This window comes from Squalius cephalus (genome assembly GCF_949319135.1).
Source record: "Squalius cephalus genome assembly, chromosome: 1".
NCBI lineage: Eukaryota > Metazoa > Chordata > Actinopteri > Cypriniformes > Leuciscidae > Squalius > Squalius cephalus.
Genome location: NC_137122.1, coordinates 10,891,286 through 10,908,509, shown reverse-complemented (window position 1 = coordinate 10,908,509; position 17,224 = coordinate 10,891,286). Strand labels below are relative to the sequence as shown.

The following is a 17,224-nucleotide window of genomic DNA, read 5'->3' as shown; positions in this document are numbered from 1 at the left end:
TTCTGCAAGCGCTGTTCAGCGAGCAGCGGCCGATTCAGCTGCTAAGGCTGTTTTGCGGTCGGTTTCGGCGAGCCACGAGATGCCGATTGTCATCGCTGCAAGAGTCTTGTCCGAGTATCTGTCCAGTCTAGCCAAGATTCTGGAGAGTCCTGTCCCAGCTGTTGTGTCCAGCCCTGTCCCAGCTGATGTGTCCAGCCCTGTCCCAGCTGATGTGTCCAGCCCTGTCCCAGCTGATGTGTCCAGCCCTGTCCCAGCTGATGTGTCCAGCCCTGTCCCAGCTGATGTGTCCAGCCCTGTCCCAGCTGATGTGTCCAGCCCTGTCCCAGCTGATGTGTCCAGCCCTGTCCCAGCTGATGTGTCCAGCCCTGTTCCAGCAGATGGGTCCAGTCCTGTCCCAGCTGACAGGAGGATGTCTGTGTCCAGTCCTGTCCCAACTAATGTGTCCAGCCCTGTCCCAGCATCACAGTCTACATCCTTCTCCACTCCCTTACCACCTGCCTCATCCATTGTCTTCGCTCCGCTGCCGGCTGTAGCTGTTCCCTCTGTCACCACTTCACCCCGGACTGTTTCCCCCAAGACTGTTCCTCGTGTGTCCCCAGCCAAGTCTGCCCGGTCCCCTCGCCCTCAGCCATCGTCCTGTCCACCCAAGACCACAGTCCCACCCACCCACCCTGGACATTCCCCCATGAACTCTGTGTTGTCTCCGCCTCCTCTTCCTTGTTTTTTATTTTTATTATGTCACCCTAATCCTGTCATTGTGTATTCATGTCTGCCTTTTATTAGTTTTTGTCATGTATTGTTGGTTTGTGTCTCTGTCTCAGTCGGTCTTGTCCCGTGTTTCATGTTCCCTCTAGGGAGCGTCTGGAAGCCGCTCCTTGGGGGGAGGGTTCTGTCATGATCCTGCCTTCATGTCCTAGATCTTTCTTGTTTTGAGGCAGGATCATGACAGACCCATGTTTTGTGTACAAGCACATGGCCATTTGTTTGGGCCATGTGCTTTGTTGTCTCGTTCTCTGCCCCGCCCCCTTGTTATCCTCGTTTTGTCTTGATTGCTTTACCCATTATCACCTGTGTTCCTGATTAGTTTGCTCCCTATTTAATCCCCTCATGTTTTCTGTCCTGTGTCGGTACATTATCTAACTTTGCCTGTTATTCCTTGTGAGACGTTGCTTGTTTAAGACTGTGAGTACTTTGTCAGTGACCTGTTAAATCAGTTTTGTGAGTTCGTTTCCCGTCATCGTCTAGTCAGAGTTTAGTCATTGTTTGTTATCTAGTCTTAGTCAAAGTTACCTGTCTTCAGTCCTGTTTTGCCCCCTCGTGGGTTTTGTTTTCTGTTTTTGTGTATTAATAAATCTTGAGTGTCTGCACCTCGTCTGCTTTTGGGTTCATCTCTGCACATCCCATGACAGAAAAATATAAAAATAAAGGTCACTTTATCCCATAAAATAAAATCTTAATTTAAAATATACTTAAGCCCATAAAAAGGAAACAGAAAATGCAATTAATTAAATAAACAGAAAATTTGCGTCATCCCAAAAACATTATTTTCCCCTTAGCTCGCTCTCCTCTGCCTCCTGGAGATGTGGCTTCCAGAGGCGGTAACATAACAAGTCACAAACTCTTGAACCTATTAATAAATTATTGTGCGTTGCAATTATCACAATGCACAAAACAGAAAGTGCAAGAGTGCAACAGTGAAAACAGAAAGTGCAACAAAAAGTTCCATTCAATTCATTTTTCAAAATAATGATTGTATCGCATAAGTACAAGTCTTTCGAATCTTTTATCTGACAGCCTGTTCCTCCTTGGGGTCAGAACAACACTGCCCAGGCTGAAAAGCCTTTCAACCGGTGCACTTGACGGTATTGGAGTGTTGTACTGCTTTGCAATTTCCTTAATCCTGGGGAACCTGGAGAGAACCTCCCAGTCAGATCCGGGCAATTTTAAGTACTCCATGACTTCACTCTCTGCGGTGTACGAAAACTCCTCTTCAAATTCAAAAAAGTCATTGTGACTGGAGGTGGCTGGTCTCTGAACTGCTTGTCTCATCTGTGGCTCTTCAGGAATCCGGGCACGACACTTAGAAATTAGCATGGTTTTAACAGCATCTCTTCTCTTCTCATCTTTGAGCCAGCGGAGCTTGAATTTGGGCATTGTGGCAGCAGCCGTAAGAGCATCCTTGCTGTCCAAGACAGATGCAAATCTCTCTTTGATCGCCTGTGATATGAAATAGTACATTGATTAGACAAACATATAGGCTACAGTTCAATTAACAGCTTTTATAGCCTCATAAATTTGGGATAGCCTACATCAGCTTTATTAAACTGTAGGCCTATAGCATGCACTGCAAGCTATTATTTAAGGCGGCACTGATACAAATTATTTTGTGGTGAAGTAAATACTACAGAATTTTTTTTAATGTAATTTACATGAAAAAGTTCAGGCAAGAATAATTAATAATTAAAAAACAAAGTAAATTCTTAATTTAATGTTATATTGTTTGTGTGAAATGTATTGAAAAGGAAACTTCAACTAAATAGATATTCAGCCTTTTCCTATAGCCAAGTTAAAATTACTTATTTTCTTTGTTACTTTCATTTAACTTAGTGAAGTAGTGTACTTAATTCCATATGTGAAATTTACTTTTTAAAACTAATGCTGTCTATCCAGTGCAACGTCATTCCTAAATAACTTTTGTTGTAGGCGGACCAAATGTCCGCGGTGGTAGACACATGATCCAGGGACTCGAAAGTTCTTTTGAGCTTCGATTCCATGTCGGAATAACACTTATCCAGATAATGGGAAAATGTTTTCCTGTCGGACGTTGGCTTGCGAGTCGCGGGTATTTTTTCTAGTGTTTTTCTGAACCTGGGTGATTCAATGGTCGACAGGGGAAGCATGTCTTCTACAATGAACCCTGCAACTAGCCTGTTCATTTCGTTTTGTGTAACCTGCTGCACTCCAAGACTTGAGAAAAGCTTAGCTTGTTTAGGCGGGGTCGGCTGATGAGTGACTCCTTCAAAGTTTTGTATTGCCATGCTGGGCTGACAAATGCTTGGACAGGTTGCTCATTTAGTTGGCAGCAGTTGAAAGATACTTGTCACCTGGGCATAGAGTGCATTTCACACAAATATTTGTGTCCTTTCGAGCAATAAATTGAAAGTAATGAGAATATCGCCACTGGCCGAAACCCCCTGTCTCCGTCTCCGTCTCCATCTCCCTCTCCTTCGCACCAGCAGCTACGTCACTCAAATCGATCTCTATGGCAAATGGTCCCCAGGCAAGCACACACACACAGACATGCACGCGCCACTTAAACAGACAGAACTTTACACACAGGCAAACACGGCTTGGGTAACGCAGGAAAGCGCGTTCCTATAGTCTAGTAAAGTAGTGTAGTTACTGATATTTTTAGTGTAATGCGTTACTTTACTTCGTTACCCAAAAAAGTAATATCGTTACTGTAATCCGTTACTTTGTAACTCGTTACCCCCAACACTGGTCAGAATTATTGCTCTTCATCACTTTGAGGTCCTGAAGCTCGTTCTGTAAAGTTGAACAGAGACTAAACATTTAAGGAAAATGGAAATACACACATGACTTTCTTACATTTACTGATAAGGATATAACCATTAAATATAAGAATGTGCTACAAAAGTCATTGAAATTACAATATTTCAATAAAACTTAATAAAACTACTAGGGAGTAGACTTTAAATCGGGCCCAACAAATAAAGCCCGACCCTACCCGAGCCCGAGCATGTTGTGTCCGAGCCCGGCCCGACCCGACACGTTCACTGTAATTATGAGCCCGAGCCCGATTTAAACCCGACCATTTTTAATATGTGGGCCGTTATAACCAGGGGCGGTGCCATAATTTTTTTGAAGCAGGTGCTGCTGTGCTAGATCATTTAGGCTACAGGGGGGAGCTGCGCAGTTATACATATTATATAAATACTATTAATAAATGAGCAAAAATTGGCCACTCAATATTCAATAGCCTATTCAATTATTTTAATTATCACAATTAAAGTTTTAATTGTATTAAATTGAACAAGCACAACATTCAGCATTTAATCAAATATTCTTAAAGATTAAAAGAAGAAGTAATAATCTTACTTCAACATATTGTTATTTCAACAATATGTGTGTGAGCAACAAGCAAGATGTGCATTTGTAAATTCGGTGACAGCGCGTGTGCCGGCGACTCCATGTCATCATGATTATATTGTCTGCTATAGTAGGGATGGGCATCTCCATAACTAGGCCGATACGATACGCATCTCGATGCATAGCCAATGATACGATACATTAAAGATACATATAAGCAGCTACTGATGCAATGCGATACGATTCACTACTATTACGATGCAGTGCGATACGATTTCAATGCAATTCAGCGCGATGTGATTCAATGTAATATGATGCTATGCAATTATAGATAGTTAACTTATATTTATTTTTAAATAAATATCAGAAATACAGCAAATCATAAAGTAGCCTAGCTTAAGTGCCTGACTTTTAATGGCTCTTTCACAAAACAAAAGATTTGGTTTTCACAAAAAAAAAAAAAAAATTCAGCTGAAAGAAGATGCTGTTTTAACAAACAATAATAAAAAATAAACGTTCATAACTGTATTCAAATGCAAATATATATATATATATATATATATATATATATATATATATATATACATCCTCCTTTAAGGTTGTAGGTGACTCTCATGACACGCCTCGCACTCCGTAGTGTTGTGATGCGTCATATTCACGTAGCAGCTGCAGCAGTGGTGATGAGAGAACGCGCTTGAGCAACAGTTGAGTGATGGTGATGAGACGCGAATAAGGGGAAATCGCGTCCATCGCGCCGTGCTAAACGTGTCTATCGCGCCGCAAGACCACCAGACGCGCGTCAACGCGCCTTTTTAACATGGAAACCTAGCTCCAGATGCTCTATTCGCGTTCGTTGTGGACGCAGCAGTTACATAATAAAATATTGGTCACAAATGATTGATCACTTTATAAATAGTAGAAGTATAATAAATATAAATTAATAAATCATTTTTTACCGATGCAAATATGTTAGAAACGATGCATCGCGATACAAATGCCAACTTATCCGATGCACACTTATTTCGATGCATCGCATCGTTAGCTTTTATGCCGATGCACCGATGCGAATCGGTTAATCTTACCATCCCTAATATATTGCTTTTTATGTATTAAATCCAGGCAATTGGTTGATGAAAAATTTATTAAAATTAAGATACAATTTATACTAAATGAAATTCACTTTAAAGAAAAGCTTTCTTCAAAACAAAACTTAACAAACTTGAAACTATGTGCTTATTTAATGGCTAAAACACGTAGGCTACAGACTCTTTTTGTACAAATTGCAGCACATTCATTTAATTCTGAATTTTGCACAGTTGAAAGGCATTTGTTTGTGCATAGTAAAACATATCTGTAACATTTATCACGTTCATAATTGTGCGTAGGCTACATTCATTAATTATTATTTTAATGAATCGACCTAATGTGACAAGGAAGAAGCATGTAAACTGCGTTGTTTGTTTATTCAGAAATAGTTGAATGGATCGGAAAAGTAACAAAAGCGGATATTGTGGCCTGAGCTGACTACTATAATAATTTCTGTCATGGCAAGACTACTTGTCTGTTCATCGTCGAAGTCCCCGTTTTTTTTTTGTTTTTTTTTGCTGTCATAGGCGAGCAGCATTTAATGCACGAGACAAAGCCAACACATTCTGTTGTCACTCCCCACGACTAGTTTAAAATGTGTCCATACCTCTGATTTTCCTCCAAACTTGCTCAAAGTTAATTCTCCTGTTTTAACTTTTTTCTTTGCTTCTTCAAGATCCATGTCGCACTTAGAATAGCAACTTAGAATAGCAACAGAATAGCCTACAGCACGCAGGTGTGATGCGTCACATGTGCGAGACTGCGAGTGGACGACCTGACCCGGCCCGAGGACAGTGGCGGGAAATATCGACCCGATCCGACCCGCGGGCTCGGTCCGGGCTCGGGCTCAGGCAGAGAATTAAAGCTCTACTAGGGAGTGTTTTTATCACAGCTTGTAAATGTTTTAAATGAATGTGTGTATGTGTGTGTTTTATAATGTATGTTTGAATGTCTTTCTGGTGATTTTAACTCTCCTGTCAAGCTGTTGGTGAAAATAAGAGCTTGTTCTTCAGTGATTTGCCTGGTTAAATAAAGGTTAATAAGTTACACAAAGGGAATACCACATCAGAGTAAACAGCACATGCATCTGAACGACGTGTTAAACTGTATGCTTAAGAGTTTATTTGAAGCGCTGAATATGAAGCATTTGGACTTGAACTTGGCTTTTCCTGCAGCAATTTCATCAATTGGTTGTTGCATTACTAGGTATTTAAAAAAAAAGTTGGCTTCGACAAAACCTGATAATCTTAAATTACATGATCACGGTCATTATTGTTTTTTCAACATGTGATTAGCTTTAGTACTTAGTTCAGTGTCTAAAATATTAATTATTCCTCTCTCATCATGTCTGTAAGAAATGAAACTTGTTTGTTTTTAGCAGAACTGCCAGAAAGCATCTGGAAGGAGAGGACGGAGAGAACGCCAGTGATCCAGAACCTGCAGAATGAAACATCATGATACTGAAGAACAAAGAGGTTGGTGTTTATTCTTGATTCCTCATTCATTCTTCATGATGAAGAACATGCTGATGCTCACCAGATTTACATTGTTTCATGACAAAACTAGTGATATATAACACAAATCATCTTCATGACATTAAAATAGATCATAATCGTGCACAGCAGTTGTTGACCAGATTTGATGAGATTAAAATGACTGTTGAACTCATCAGTGATCTTGACTTTGAGCTTCACATATCATTTCACGTTTGTCTCTCATTTGAAATCTCACTTGATTTAATGTTTCTTTTATACCTGATGGACGCGAACGAGAAAGGAAAAATGTGTGTAAATGTAAATGAAGTCTGAAGAATCTCATGAGGATCCACAGCGGAGAGAAACTTTACACATGTGATCAATGCGGGAAGAGTTTCACTCGGGCCTTCGTTCTGAAATCACTTCTGCCTTCTCATTCAGAAGAAGAGCACCAGAAAAATTACACCGGAAAAACACTTTCATGTTCAGGAGCTGAAGAAGAGGCCGTAACACTTTCAACAGAGACATGAATCTGATATTAATTTTAACTCGGTCATTGTTTTTCAGAGATCAGTCTCATTAGTTTTAATTTTTATACATTTTTGTACTTTAAGTTATGATTGATTAAACTCATTATAATTTTATCAACAGCTTGCTGTTATTGTCCAATTTTATTTTCTGCTGATTCTTCTTGCTTCAGGAATAATTCCATAATTTTCAGTTCTGAAAGCCAAGTATTACGTTTGCTTCTGGGGCTTCCCAGCAAACACAGAACGTTCCCGTAACATTAGTTTTGGGGTTCCTGTCTTTTTATTGTTTTGGGAACTAAATAATATTATTCTAGGAATGCTCTTTTTATTTTTTTCCAACAATAATATAATGTTCCCAGAAGGTTGCAGGATAGTTATTTTTAAAAACATAGACATTTTTAATATTAACATAGAAATAGTTACCAACTATAGAACGCTCCCCAATGGTTATTGTTTATATAAATATGTAAACTAACTTTCCAATTAAAACGCTGCACAATCATTTCTAAATGTAGCGCAGCTTTTGCGGCTTCATGTCACGCCCATAGTTGCCCATAAATAGTCCGTGAAACGCCCACAAGTTAATATTCATCGATTGCGAAATCATGGCAAACAGAGAGGAAAACTAAGAAACGTAACTTCACTCACGTCATTACACATTGTGATGGCATCATGGCATTTTATTACCATCCATTTGATTGCATCTGACAAGCTACAGATGTGTTATGAGGATGAATTGCATAACATGCCAATATTATTGCAGAACATATTTCACTTTTCTTTTTGCAAATATGTGTTAATTTGCATTTCTGTTGTAATCTTCGTTTGATTTTGTTTGTTTTACACTGCAGATCGATAAAACGGGTGTTCGTGTTACGTAATAGTCACGTATTTGTGTTAGCTGGGAGTGAGGATAACTAAAAGAAGCACCAAAGAGGAAAATATTTTAACAAGATTAAGGGTTGGGCATACTATGCTGAATAAAACCTTACAAATAATAAATAATCATCCAACAGGATTATGTGAGTATTGTGGATTAGAGGAATCAGTAGGTCATGTTATTTGTATTTGTCAAAAGTATAATATAATGAATAATGAACTTAGAAAGTGTTTTGGGAGTTGAGGGAGCTCCACCTGAGAGTGGCACTTCCTTCGCTTCATTTGCACCTCCAACTCGACGTCAACGCAGAAAGGGTCACAATAAGAAGTCTGTAACTCGAGATGCAGCCGACGAGCTGACTTGGTTACTAACAAATTTAACCATCTAAAAATATTGTTCTGAATAAAGAGGTTGCTGTTCATCTGTCTCTCTCAAATCACATGAGAGAGCAGGGACAAGGGTCGTTGTCCACAAATACAAAGGAACTATTATATCTTCGGAGAACAAGCCGCTGACTAGGCATAGTCATGCTTGTACAGGAATAGCAGGACTACACTTGCTGGGACCAGCAGTTGTACATGTGATATTGAAATAGCAGTAATGTGCCTTATATTAACTATGATGAAGACGTCTGAATTCAGACTATAAAAGAAGAGACCTGGACTGGACCTCGCCAGAAAATCGAAGAAGAAGAAGAAGAAGAAGAAGAAGAAGAAGAAGAAGAAGAAAGAAGCAGGGGGGCAGGGTTTTATAAAATATTGAAGCTTCCCCCGGGCGCCGCCATTGATTAGCAGACCATCACCTGCTGTTAGCATTCCATTGACTCCCATTCATTTTGACAGCGAATAAATTTACATCTGAGGTGTTTAAAGACTCCATTTGTCCATTATTTATTTCTAAAGCAACACGAAAATGTACAAAAAGGCTCTATTACCTTGTATCTTACGTTATGCCCCGTAGAAGCAGTTTTTGTAAAAATAGGCTAACGATTGCGTCATAACCACGCGACTCTCTGTCGCACAGTAAAGAGATTACCGTATGGACAGGAGGAGAAGCTCGCAGGCAATCGGGGGGAGGAGGAGGCAAAATGACAAAATAATTAATCAGAATACTGATTTACCTGGTTAATCAAAGGTTAAATAAAAATAAATAAAACAGGATTCATTGCTGAGCAAGTAATGTAATGCTACATTTCTCCAAATCTGTTCCCATGAAGAAACAAACTCATCTACATCTTAGAGGACCTGTACATTTCCAGCACATTTTCATTTTGGGGTGAAATATTCATTTAAAGCAGATTTGTGTAGTGACTGTTGACCATGAGTGTGTAGATTAGCTTTCATTCTGTCTGATAAACTTCATCATAAACTCTCTCTCTTCCTCTCCCTCAGGTTCAGGAGTTGCAGTTTGATGCAACATCACAATCTCACACCATTGAAAAGCCTTTCACAATCACCTGGAACTAGGCTTAGACTCGGACACCAGTCTATGGAAAGAGCAATCGCATGATTATTTACCTTTATTTACCAATGTAGTAATAAAGCGGTAACTCTAAAGTCAAGAGAATGTGGTTTGTCTTTATTTCTGGTTTAGAATACAATAGTTGAGCTAACTAAAAAAAAACTTTTTAAGTTAACTCAACTAATCCACTCCGGTTAATATCAACATAAATACTTTAGTTCATCTAATGAGTACCAGGTAATCTTTTGAACTTAAAACTTCTTGTCAAGACAAATAAAAAATAAAAACAAGTTGAGCCAACTTGAAACAAGTAATAAAAACTCAGTGAGTGTTTTAGCGCAATTTTCTGACGTCATGGGATCACAACACTAAGAGATAGTAAATCTTTTTAGGGACTGTTCGTTATTTATTTAAGGGGCCACCGGAGGAGTTTTGAGATCTGTTGTCAAAAAAGACATGACCCTCCCTTCGCCAGCAATAATTTTTTCTATGACCCTCCAAAATGATTGTGAAAAAAGGCATGACCCTCCCCGATAATTTATTGATTAGCCTAATTCTGTACTGGTTTGCGCTTGGCAAAGATGTTCAGATAGCCATTGTTTGTTTGTTTTTTAAACCATAAACTCTTGCTTTCTCATCTGGCTGTAACGATAGACCAAACCTACGATTCGGTTCGTATCACGATTTTTTATTTTAGATTTGAAAAAAGAAATCATGTTTTCGGTGCTGATGCGGTGTGACTCGTTCAACATGTGGGTGGCGTTGCGAATAAAGCATCTAAAAGCTGTCACAAAGAACCGGCAAAAGTAATGATTATTAATATGTCATATATAGCTAGACATTTTAATTGTTTTTAATAAACAAGTGTTTTCTGTGTCTACTGCAAAGATGAAGTTGACGATGCGTCGGGATCTTCTCAGAACGCGCCAGAGAGAAATGCACATTTCATAAGCAGAAAGTCTGTTTTCCTTCGTTTTGAATTGTTCTGCATGTTTAAAAGTAGACATTTCAAGCTTTCTATATATTTCTCAGGTCTATGAGGCAAGTAGCATACCTTACGCTGAGTTTCGGTTCATTTATGAGACAAGAGTCCAGTTCACTCGCCCGCGCCTCCGTGTCATGATTATCTATTTTCTACTATAGTTAGCCTAGTAGGCTACTTCTTATTTATTAAATCCAGATGAAACATTGATTAAAATTAAGATACAATTTTGTGCTTTCTGTTTGAGGTCTCTGTGCAATTTTTAAAGTCGCTTCAGAGCAGTCATGTCCGTGTGAATGGAGAACTGTCACGTCCGTAACATTTTTTTTTTTTTTTTTCCCACATAAATGCAAACACGAAAAATAAAATAAAAATAATATAAATGTAATTTTCTGTGGAGGCCGATCTTTATTCATCCGGTGGGTATATATATTTTGGTTTGCACAGTGTAATTTATAGAATTACTAAAAAATATTTTGCCACCTAAAAGTTAAAGATTTTTTTGTGTCACGTCACATGTGTATTTCCCTCATATTAAATATAAAACGCATGTGTAGACTGATATTTTTCTAATGTCTTGACTGCTTTCAGACGTTTCAAATAAATGCATTTTCTGAGAATTTTTATTTTAAGTTTTGACTGCAAATGTCACGTCCATTCACTGGAATCGCCCAATTTTAACGAATTTATCCTCAACTAGTTTTTGTGGTGTAGGTCTACGTATTTTATGTTAACTTAAATAATAGCCTACTAATAGTGATTTAAAGATGTGGTAGCGCTGCGAAGATCGCGAGTCGTCAACTTCATCTGTCTAGCCGACACTGACATAAAAAATAACTGTTTTATTAGTAAACAATTGAAATGTCTCCTGCTATATTGAACATATTTGCCTGTTCCTTACAAAACACTGACAGTGGGGTTTTTCACTGTTTTTTTTTTTTTTTTTTTTTTTTTTTTTTTGAGCAGCTGCGGACAAATTATTTCGACACACAAACACACACACAATATTGATAAACAGGATTTTTTTGTTGCTTTTTTAATACAATAAAATTTTCATTTAATTTATTGTTTAATAAAATTATAACCCTATTATTTTTAGTTTATTAACAGCAACAACAGCTGTAAAGATGAAGTTGACGATCGCCATCTCCGTAGTAGTGAACACGCCTATAGAGAGAAATGCACATCATTACATAACCAGAGAGTAGCCTATTTCTTTTCGTTTAAATTGTTAAAAAGACATTTCAAGCTTTCTTAAGATATATTTCATGTATGTGAGGCATATGCTGAGTTTCGTTAAGTTAGGATGAGATGCGCTCCTGTTTACGAGCAGTGCAAGTGACCACGCGGGCGCCTCTATGATTGTGTTGTGTGCTATATTTGGCAATTGGTTGATAAAAAAAAAAAATTAAAATTAAGATACAATTTATACAAAACAAAATTCACTTAAAAAAATCGTTTTCTGCAAAACAAAACTTAATTAAGTGGTCAAAATCATGTCTGACCCGCTCCATGTCTCTCGATATTGCGTATACTCGTGTGTTCACTTTTCATAATCAACATAGATGAAAAAATAACATTATTATATTTTAACAAAAAATGAAACTAAATGAGCTTATTTAATGGTAACAACACAGTAGGCCTACAGACTCCGTATTTGTACAAATTGCTGCACATTCATTTTATTCTGAATTTTGCACACACAAGTTGAAAGGCATTTGTTTGTGCAAGCATGTAAAACATATCTGCAACATTTATCAAGTTCACTGATAATTATGCGTGCATTTATTAATTATTATCTTAATGAATAATGTAACAAGGACGAAGCATGTAAACTGTTTGTTTAGAATTTGGATCGATCATCGCAAATAGATCCGAATGAAGAAACGTACAAAACCATAGGCTATAGAAAATGGGTGGGCCCGAACCTAAATGCCCACCCGGGCCCAATGGTAGCGCCGCGGCTGGTGGTAACCCTACATCTTACACATCGTGGAAACAAAATAAGAATGGAAACTAAAATATGCAGTATCGCCCTACAGCGCACATTCTATCAGCAGTTCTGGCGCCTCAGTCCCAATACTGTAAAACTCGACATACGTTCACATCACATGTTAATGCAGCGGTAGAGTTACACTCACAGGACACTGTGCACTTAACAAAAGTTCATTATTTGCTCGTGCTTTAAAGCTTTGCCGGGTAAACGTTTCTTTGGCATTCTGTTCTGACATGCAGCACTTTTTCTAAGCGCGAACTGAAGTGTATACACACTGTCAAACAGCGCAAAACTGGATTTTTGTTGGGTCAGACCCATCTGATATCGAAGGGGGGCTGATAACGCGAGATCAACATGGAGCTAAATGGAAAAAAATAGCACCAAACAAGCCACTTTGAAATGTTGCTGTTTTAATGAATATAAAAGTTGGGTGACCCTCCCCCTAGACTAAAAAAAGTTGGATGACTCTCCCCTCAACAAAGAATAAAAAGACATGACCCTCCCCTATTTTCCTCCGGTGGCCCCTTCCATAAATACCGAACGGTCCCTTATGTGTTTTTTTTTTTTTTTTTTTTTTTTTTTGTGTGCGTTCCCGAGATTAGACCTTCCTTAACATAATGCCGAAAACCCGAAGTCTCTAGGTGGTCTGGTTGAGGAGGAGATAGAAGTGCAAGATTGGTGCGCACAGACAGAACAGAAATCATGAGTTAACAATCGCAATTTTGTCCGTAGGAAAATTGCGCTAAAAATAAGACAACATATCTATTGATTTTTAACGAGAATGAAAGCAATGCTGTGAAGGATAGACATGCATCTCTACAGTGCCTTGTACTGATATATAATTTTAGTTTTTTAAAATTCAATATTCCGTTTTGCTTAAAAAAAGAGGTTTGTATTTAGAAAATGTATAGTTATGATTGTGATATTTGGCTAACAGAAAAATATGGTTTATAATTTTTTTCTTTTTTTTTCTTTTCACATTCATGAAAGCCAAAAATTAAATTTCTATATGTAAATAAAAAATGATAGGATTCACATAACTTTTGATCAAATAAATCACAAATGTCACGAAAATGTCACTGTGTGAGATGTTCTCGACACAAGCTTCGAAGCCTTGCTATCAGGCGTAACAAGAACAAAATTGTCTAAAATATTTAGAAATGTCAGAACTGACTGTATATTTTATGTAAAAATTAAAAAATGTATTTCAATGTATTTTAAATGTCTTATTGGAAATACAATATTACCCAGGTAAAACCCAGGCCCTTGTTTGTCATACTCAAAAAATGGTTATTTTTAATTATTAAAAAATGTCATTATTGTATATGAAAAAGTAAATAATTGTATTTTATTGACAAAATTAAAATTTAGTTTTCTTGTATATTTTTTTATTAGGTCAGATAACATTTTAATCTGTCATATGGTCATGTTACGATGTGCCCCGCACATGTTACATCCTATGGGGCATGTTGTCAAGTCATCTTCATTTATATAGCGCTTTTAACAATGTAGATTGTTCCAAAGCAGCTTTACAGAGATAAGCGTATAATTTAAGGTAACAGAGATTGTTTCGGCTTTACAGCAGAGTTAAGTTATTTCCATCTAAAGTTAGTTTTGATTGATTTGCTTCCGTCACAATGATCATTTGTTATTAAATTAGGGGCCGCTAAGACGACACCGTTCTCTCTACACAGACTTTAAACGCGAAGATGTGAGAAACGCTGATGGCGTTCACATGCGCATTTAGAATGGGTTCTATAGTTATGTGTGTTTGAATATACGCAGGTTTGGAATTCCCTACAAGCCAAGCCTAAACAAAGTACTTGTCTTTCCTTATAAATTTTGATAAAGAATTTTATTTTATTTTGTTGCTTTGGGGTAGGAACACGAAACAAAACTTCCCGACAACGCCTTATCTGTAGAGTGGTAGTGGGATCCTCCATAGGGAGAGACTAGTTGGCACTTTAGCACTGCGTTGTCATCGGGTCCTTCGTCAGATCTGGATACGGCCTGGATCCGGCAGGCTGCAGGAAAACCTCGGGATAAACACAGACACTAAAATTAGCGTAGATGCCATTCTTCTCATGATGTAACGAGTACATCAGGATTTTTGGGAAGTGTTCCTGGTTCCGGCTGACCTAATATATGCAGCCTAACATTAAATTATAGAAGTCTATAATGTATTATGTGAAAGCTAGGTCAAAGAGATGTGTCTTTAATCTGGCTTTGAACTGACAGAGTGTGTCTGCTTCCCGGACAATGGTAGGAAGACTGTTCCAGAGTTTTGGTGTTAAATAGGAAAAGGATCTACCGCCAGCAGTCGATTTTGATATTCTAGGTATTATCAACTGACCGGAATTTTGAGATCGCAATAGACGTGACGGACTATAATGCGTTAAGAGCTCGCTCAAGTACTGCGGAGCTAAACCATTTAGTGCTTTGTAAGTGATCAGCAATATTTTAAAATTGATGCGATGTTTAATAGGGAGCCAGTGCAGTTTTGACAGAACTGGGCTAATATGGTCATACTTCCTGGTTCTGGTAAGAACTCGAGCTGCTGCGTTTTGAACCAGCTGTAGTTTGTTTATTAAGCGTGCAGGGCAACCACCCAGTAGAGCATTACAATAATCTAGCCTTGAGGTCATGAACGCATGAACTAATTGTTCCGCATTTGTCAATGAGAGCATATGGCGTAATTTAGATATATTTTTAAGATGGAAAAATGCGGTTTTACAGATACTAGACACGTGACTTTCAAATGAAAGATTGGTATCAAAGAGCACACCCAGGTTCCTAACCGACGACGAAGACTTAACAGAGCAGCCATCAAGTGTTAGACAGTATTCTAGATTATTACGTGAGGAAGTTTTTTGTCCAATAATTAGAAACTCTGTTTTTTCAGAATTTAGAAGTAGGAAATTCCAAGTCATCCAATTTTTTATATCCGCTATGCATTCCGTTAATTTTGTGAATTGATAAGTTTCGTTAGGTTTTGAAGAAATATAGAGCTGAGTATCATCGGCATAACAGTGAAAGCTAATTCCATGTTTCCTAATGATATCTCCTAATGGTAGCATGTACAGAGTGAACAGCAACGGTCCTAGTACTGAGCCTTGTGGTACGCCATACTGAACTTGTGATCGATGAGACATCTCATCATTTACTGCTACAAACTGATAACGGTCAGATAAGTAGGATTTAAACCATGCTAGTGCATTTCCCGTAATGCCAACATAATGTTCTAATCTATTTAAAAGAACATTGTGGTCAATGGTGTCAAATGCAGCACTAAGATCGAGTAACACTAATAGAGAGATACAACCACGATCGGATGATAAGAGCAAATCATTTGTGACTCTAACGAGAGCTGTTTCGGTACTATGGTACGGTCTAAATCCTGACTGGAAATCCTCGCAGATATCATTTCTTTCAAGAAAGGAAAACAGTTGTGAAGACACTGCCTTTTCTAATATCTTTGACAGAAAAGGTAGATTCGAGATCGGCCTGTAATTGACTAATTCTGTAGGATCAAGTTGCGTTTTTTTAACAAGCGGTTTAATCATAGCCAGCTTAAAGTTTTTTGGTACGTATCCTAGAGACAAAGACGAATTAATGATATTAAGAAGAGGATCTATGACCTCTGGAAGTATTTCTTTCAGTAGCTTAGTCGGTATAGGGTCTAACATACATGTTGTAGATTTAGATGATTTAATGAGTTTAGTAAATTCTTCCTCTCCTATAGCAACGAATGAATCAAATTTTTCCTCAGGGAGACTACAATGCACTGCCTGATGTGATACTGTAGTAAACGGTTGCATAGTTATAATTTTGTCCCTGATATTATCAATCTTATAAGTGAAGAAGTTCATAAAGTCATTACTGCTGTGTTGCTTGGAAACTTCGGTGCTTGAAGCTTTATTTTTCGTTAGTTTAGCCACCGTTTCAAATAAATACCTAGGATTATGTTTATTTTCTTCTAATAAGGTTGAAAAATAAGCAGATCTAGCAGCTTTTAAAGCCTCTCTGTAAGTAATTGAGCTCTCTTTCCATGAAATGCGAAATACCTCTAGTTTTGTTTTCTTCCAGTTGCGCTCCATTTTTCTGGCTGCTCTCTTAAGGGCCCGAGTGTGCTCGTTGTACCACGGCGTTGGACTATTTTCTTTAATCTTCTTTAAGCGCAACGGAGCAACTGTGTCTAAAGTGCTGGAAAAGAGAGAGTTTAACGTTTCTGTTGTAATATCTTATTCTTCTAAGCTATCTGAGATGCTGAGATGATGAAACTGATCAGGAAGATTATTGATAAAGCAATCTTTAGTAGCAGAAGTGATAGGTCTCACATATTTGTAACACGGAGTCGGCTTTGCAGCCTTGGCTAAATGCAAATTACACGAGACTAGGTAATGATCTGAGATGTCAAATCTCAGGCGTGATTTATCGTTTACACTATATATTTTCACATTAAGCACCAATGCTTCAAAAGAATTATATTTAAAACTTGATTTCTTAGTGGTTTTGAAACTATTACTATAAATTACAGCAACACCAACCCCCTTTGCGTTTCAGACGAGGCTCATGTTTATAACTGTAATCTTGCGGGGTTGATTCATTTAAAGTAATGTAATCGTTTGGTTTTAGCCAGGTTTCTGTCAAACACAGCACATCTAGGTTATTATCTGAAATCATATCGTTAACAACGAGTGCTTT

At 37.9% G+C, this 17,224-nt stretch overlaps 2 protein-coding genes across 2 annotated transcripts in view; one reads left to right on the top strand and one right to left on the bottom strand.

The window, feature by feature from the left end:
- LOC307162199 (uncharacterized protein) overlaps window positions 1–17,224 on the top strand; it is a 390,774-nt gene that overhangs the window by 16,198 nt on the left and 357,352 nt on the right. Inside the window, exon 4 of the mRNA XM_079877380.1 lies at window positions 6,575–6,671. Within this exon, the coding sequence (XP_079733506.1) occupies window positions 6,575–6,644 (70 nt within the window). The 3' untranslated portion in view covers window positions 6,645–6,671. The remainder of the gene's footprint in view (window positions 1–6,574; window positions 6,672–17,224) is intronic.
- LOC307163209 (uncharacterized protein) overlaps window positions 1–17,224 on the bottom strand; it is a 325,993-nt gene that overhangs the window by 146,413 nt on the left and 162,356 nt on the right. The window lies entirely within an intron of this gene.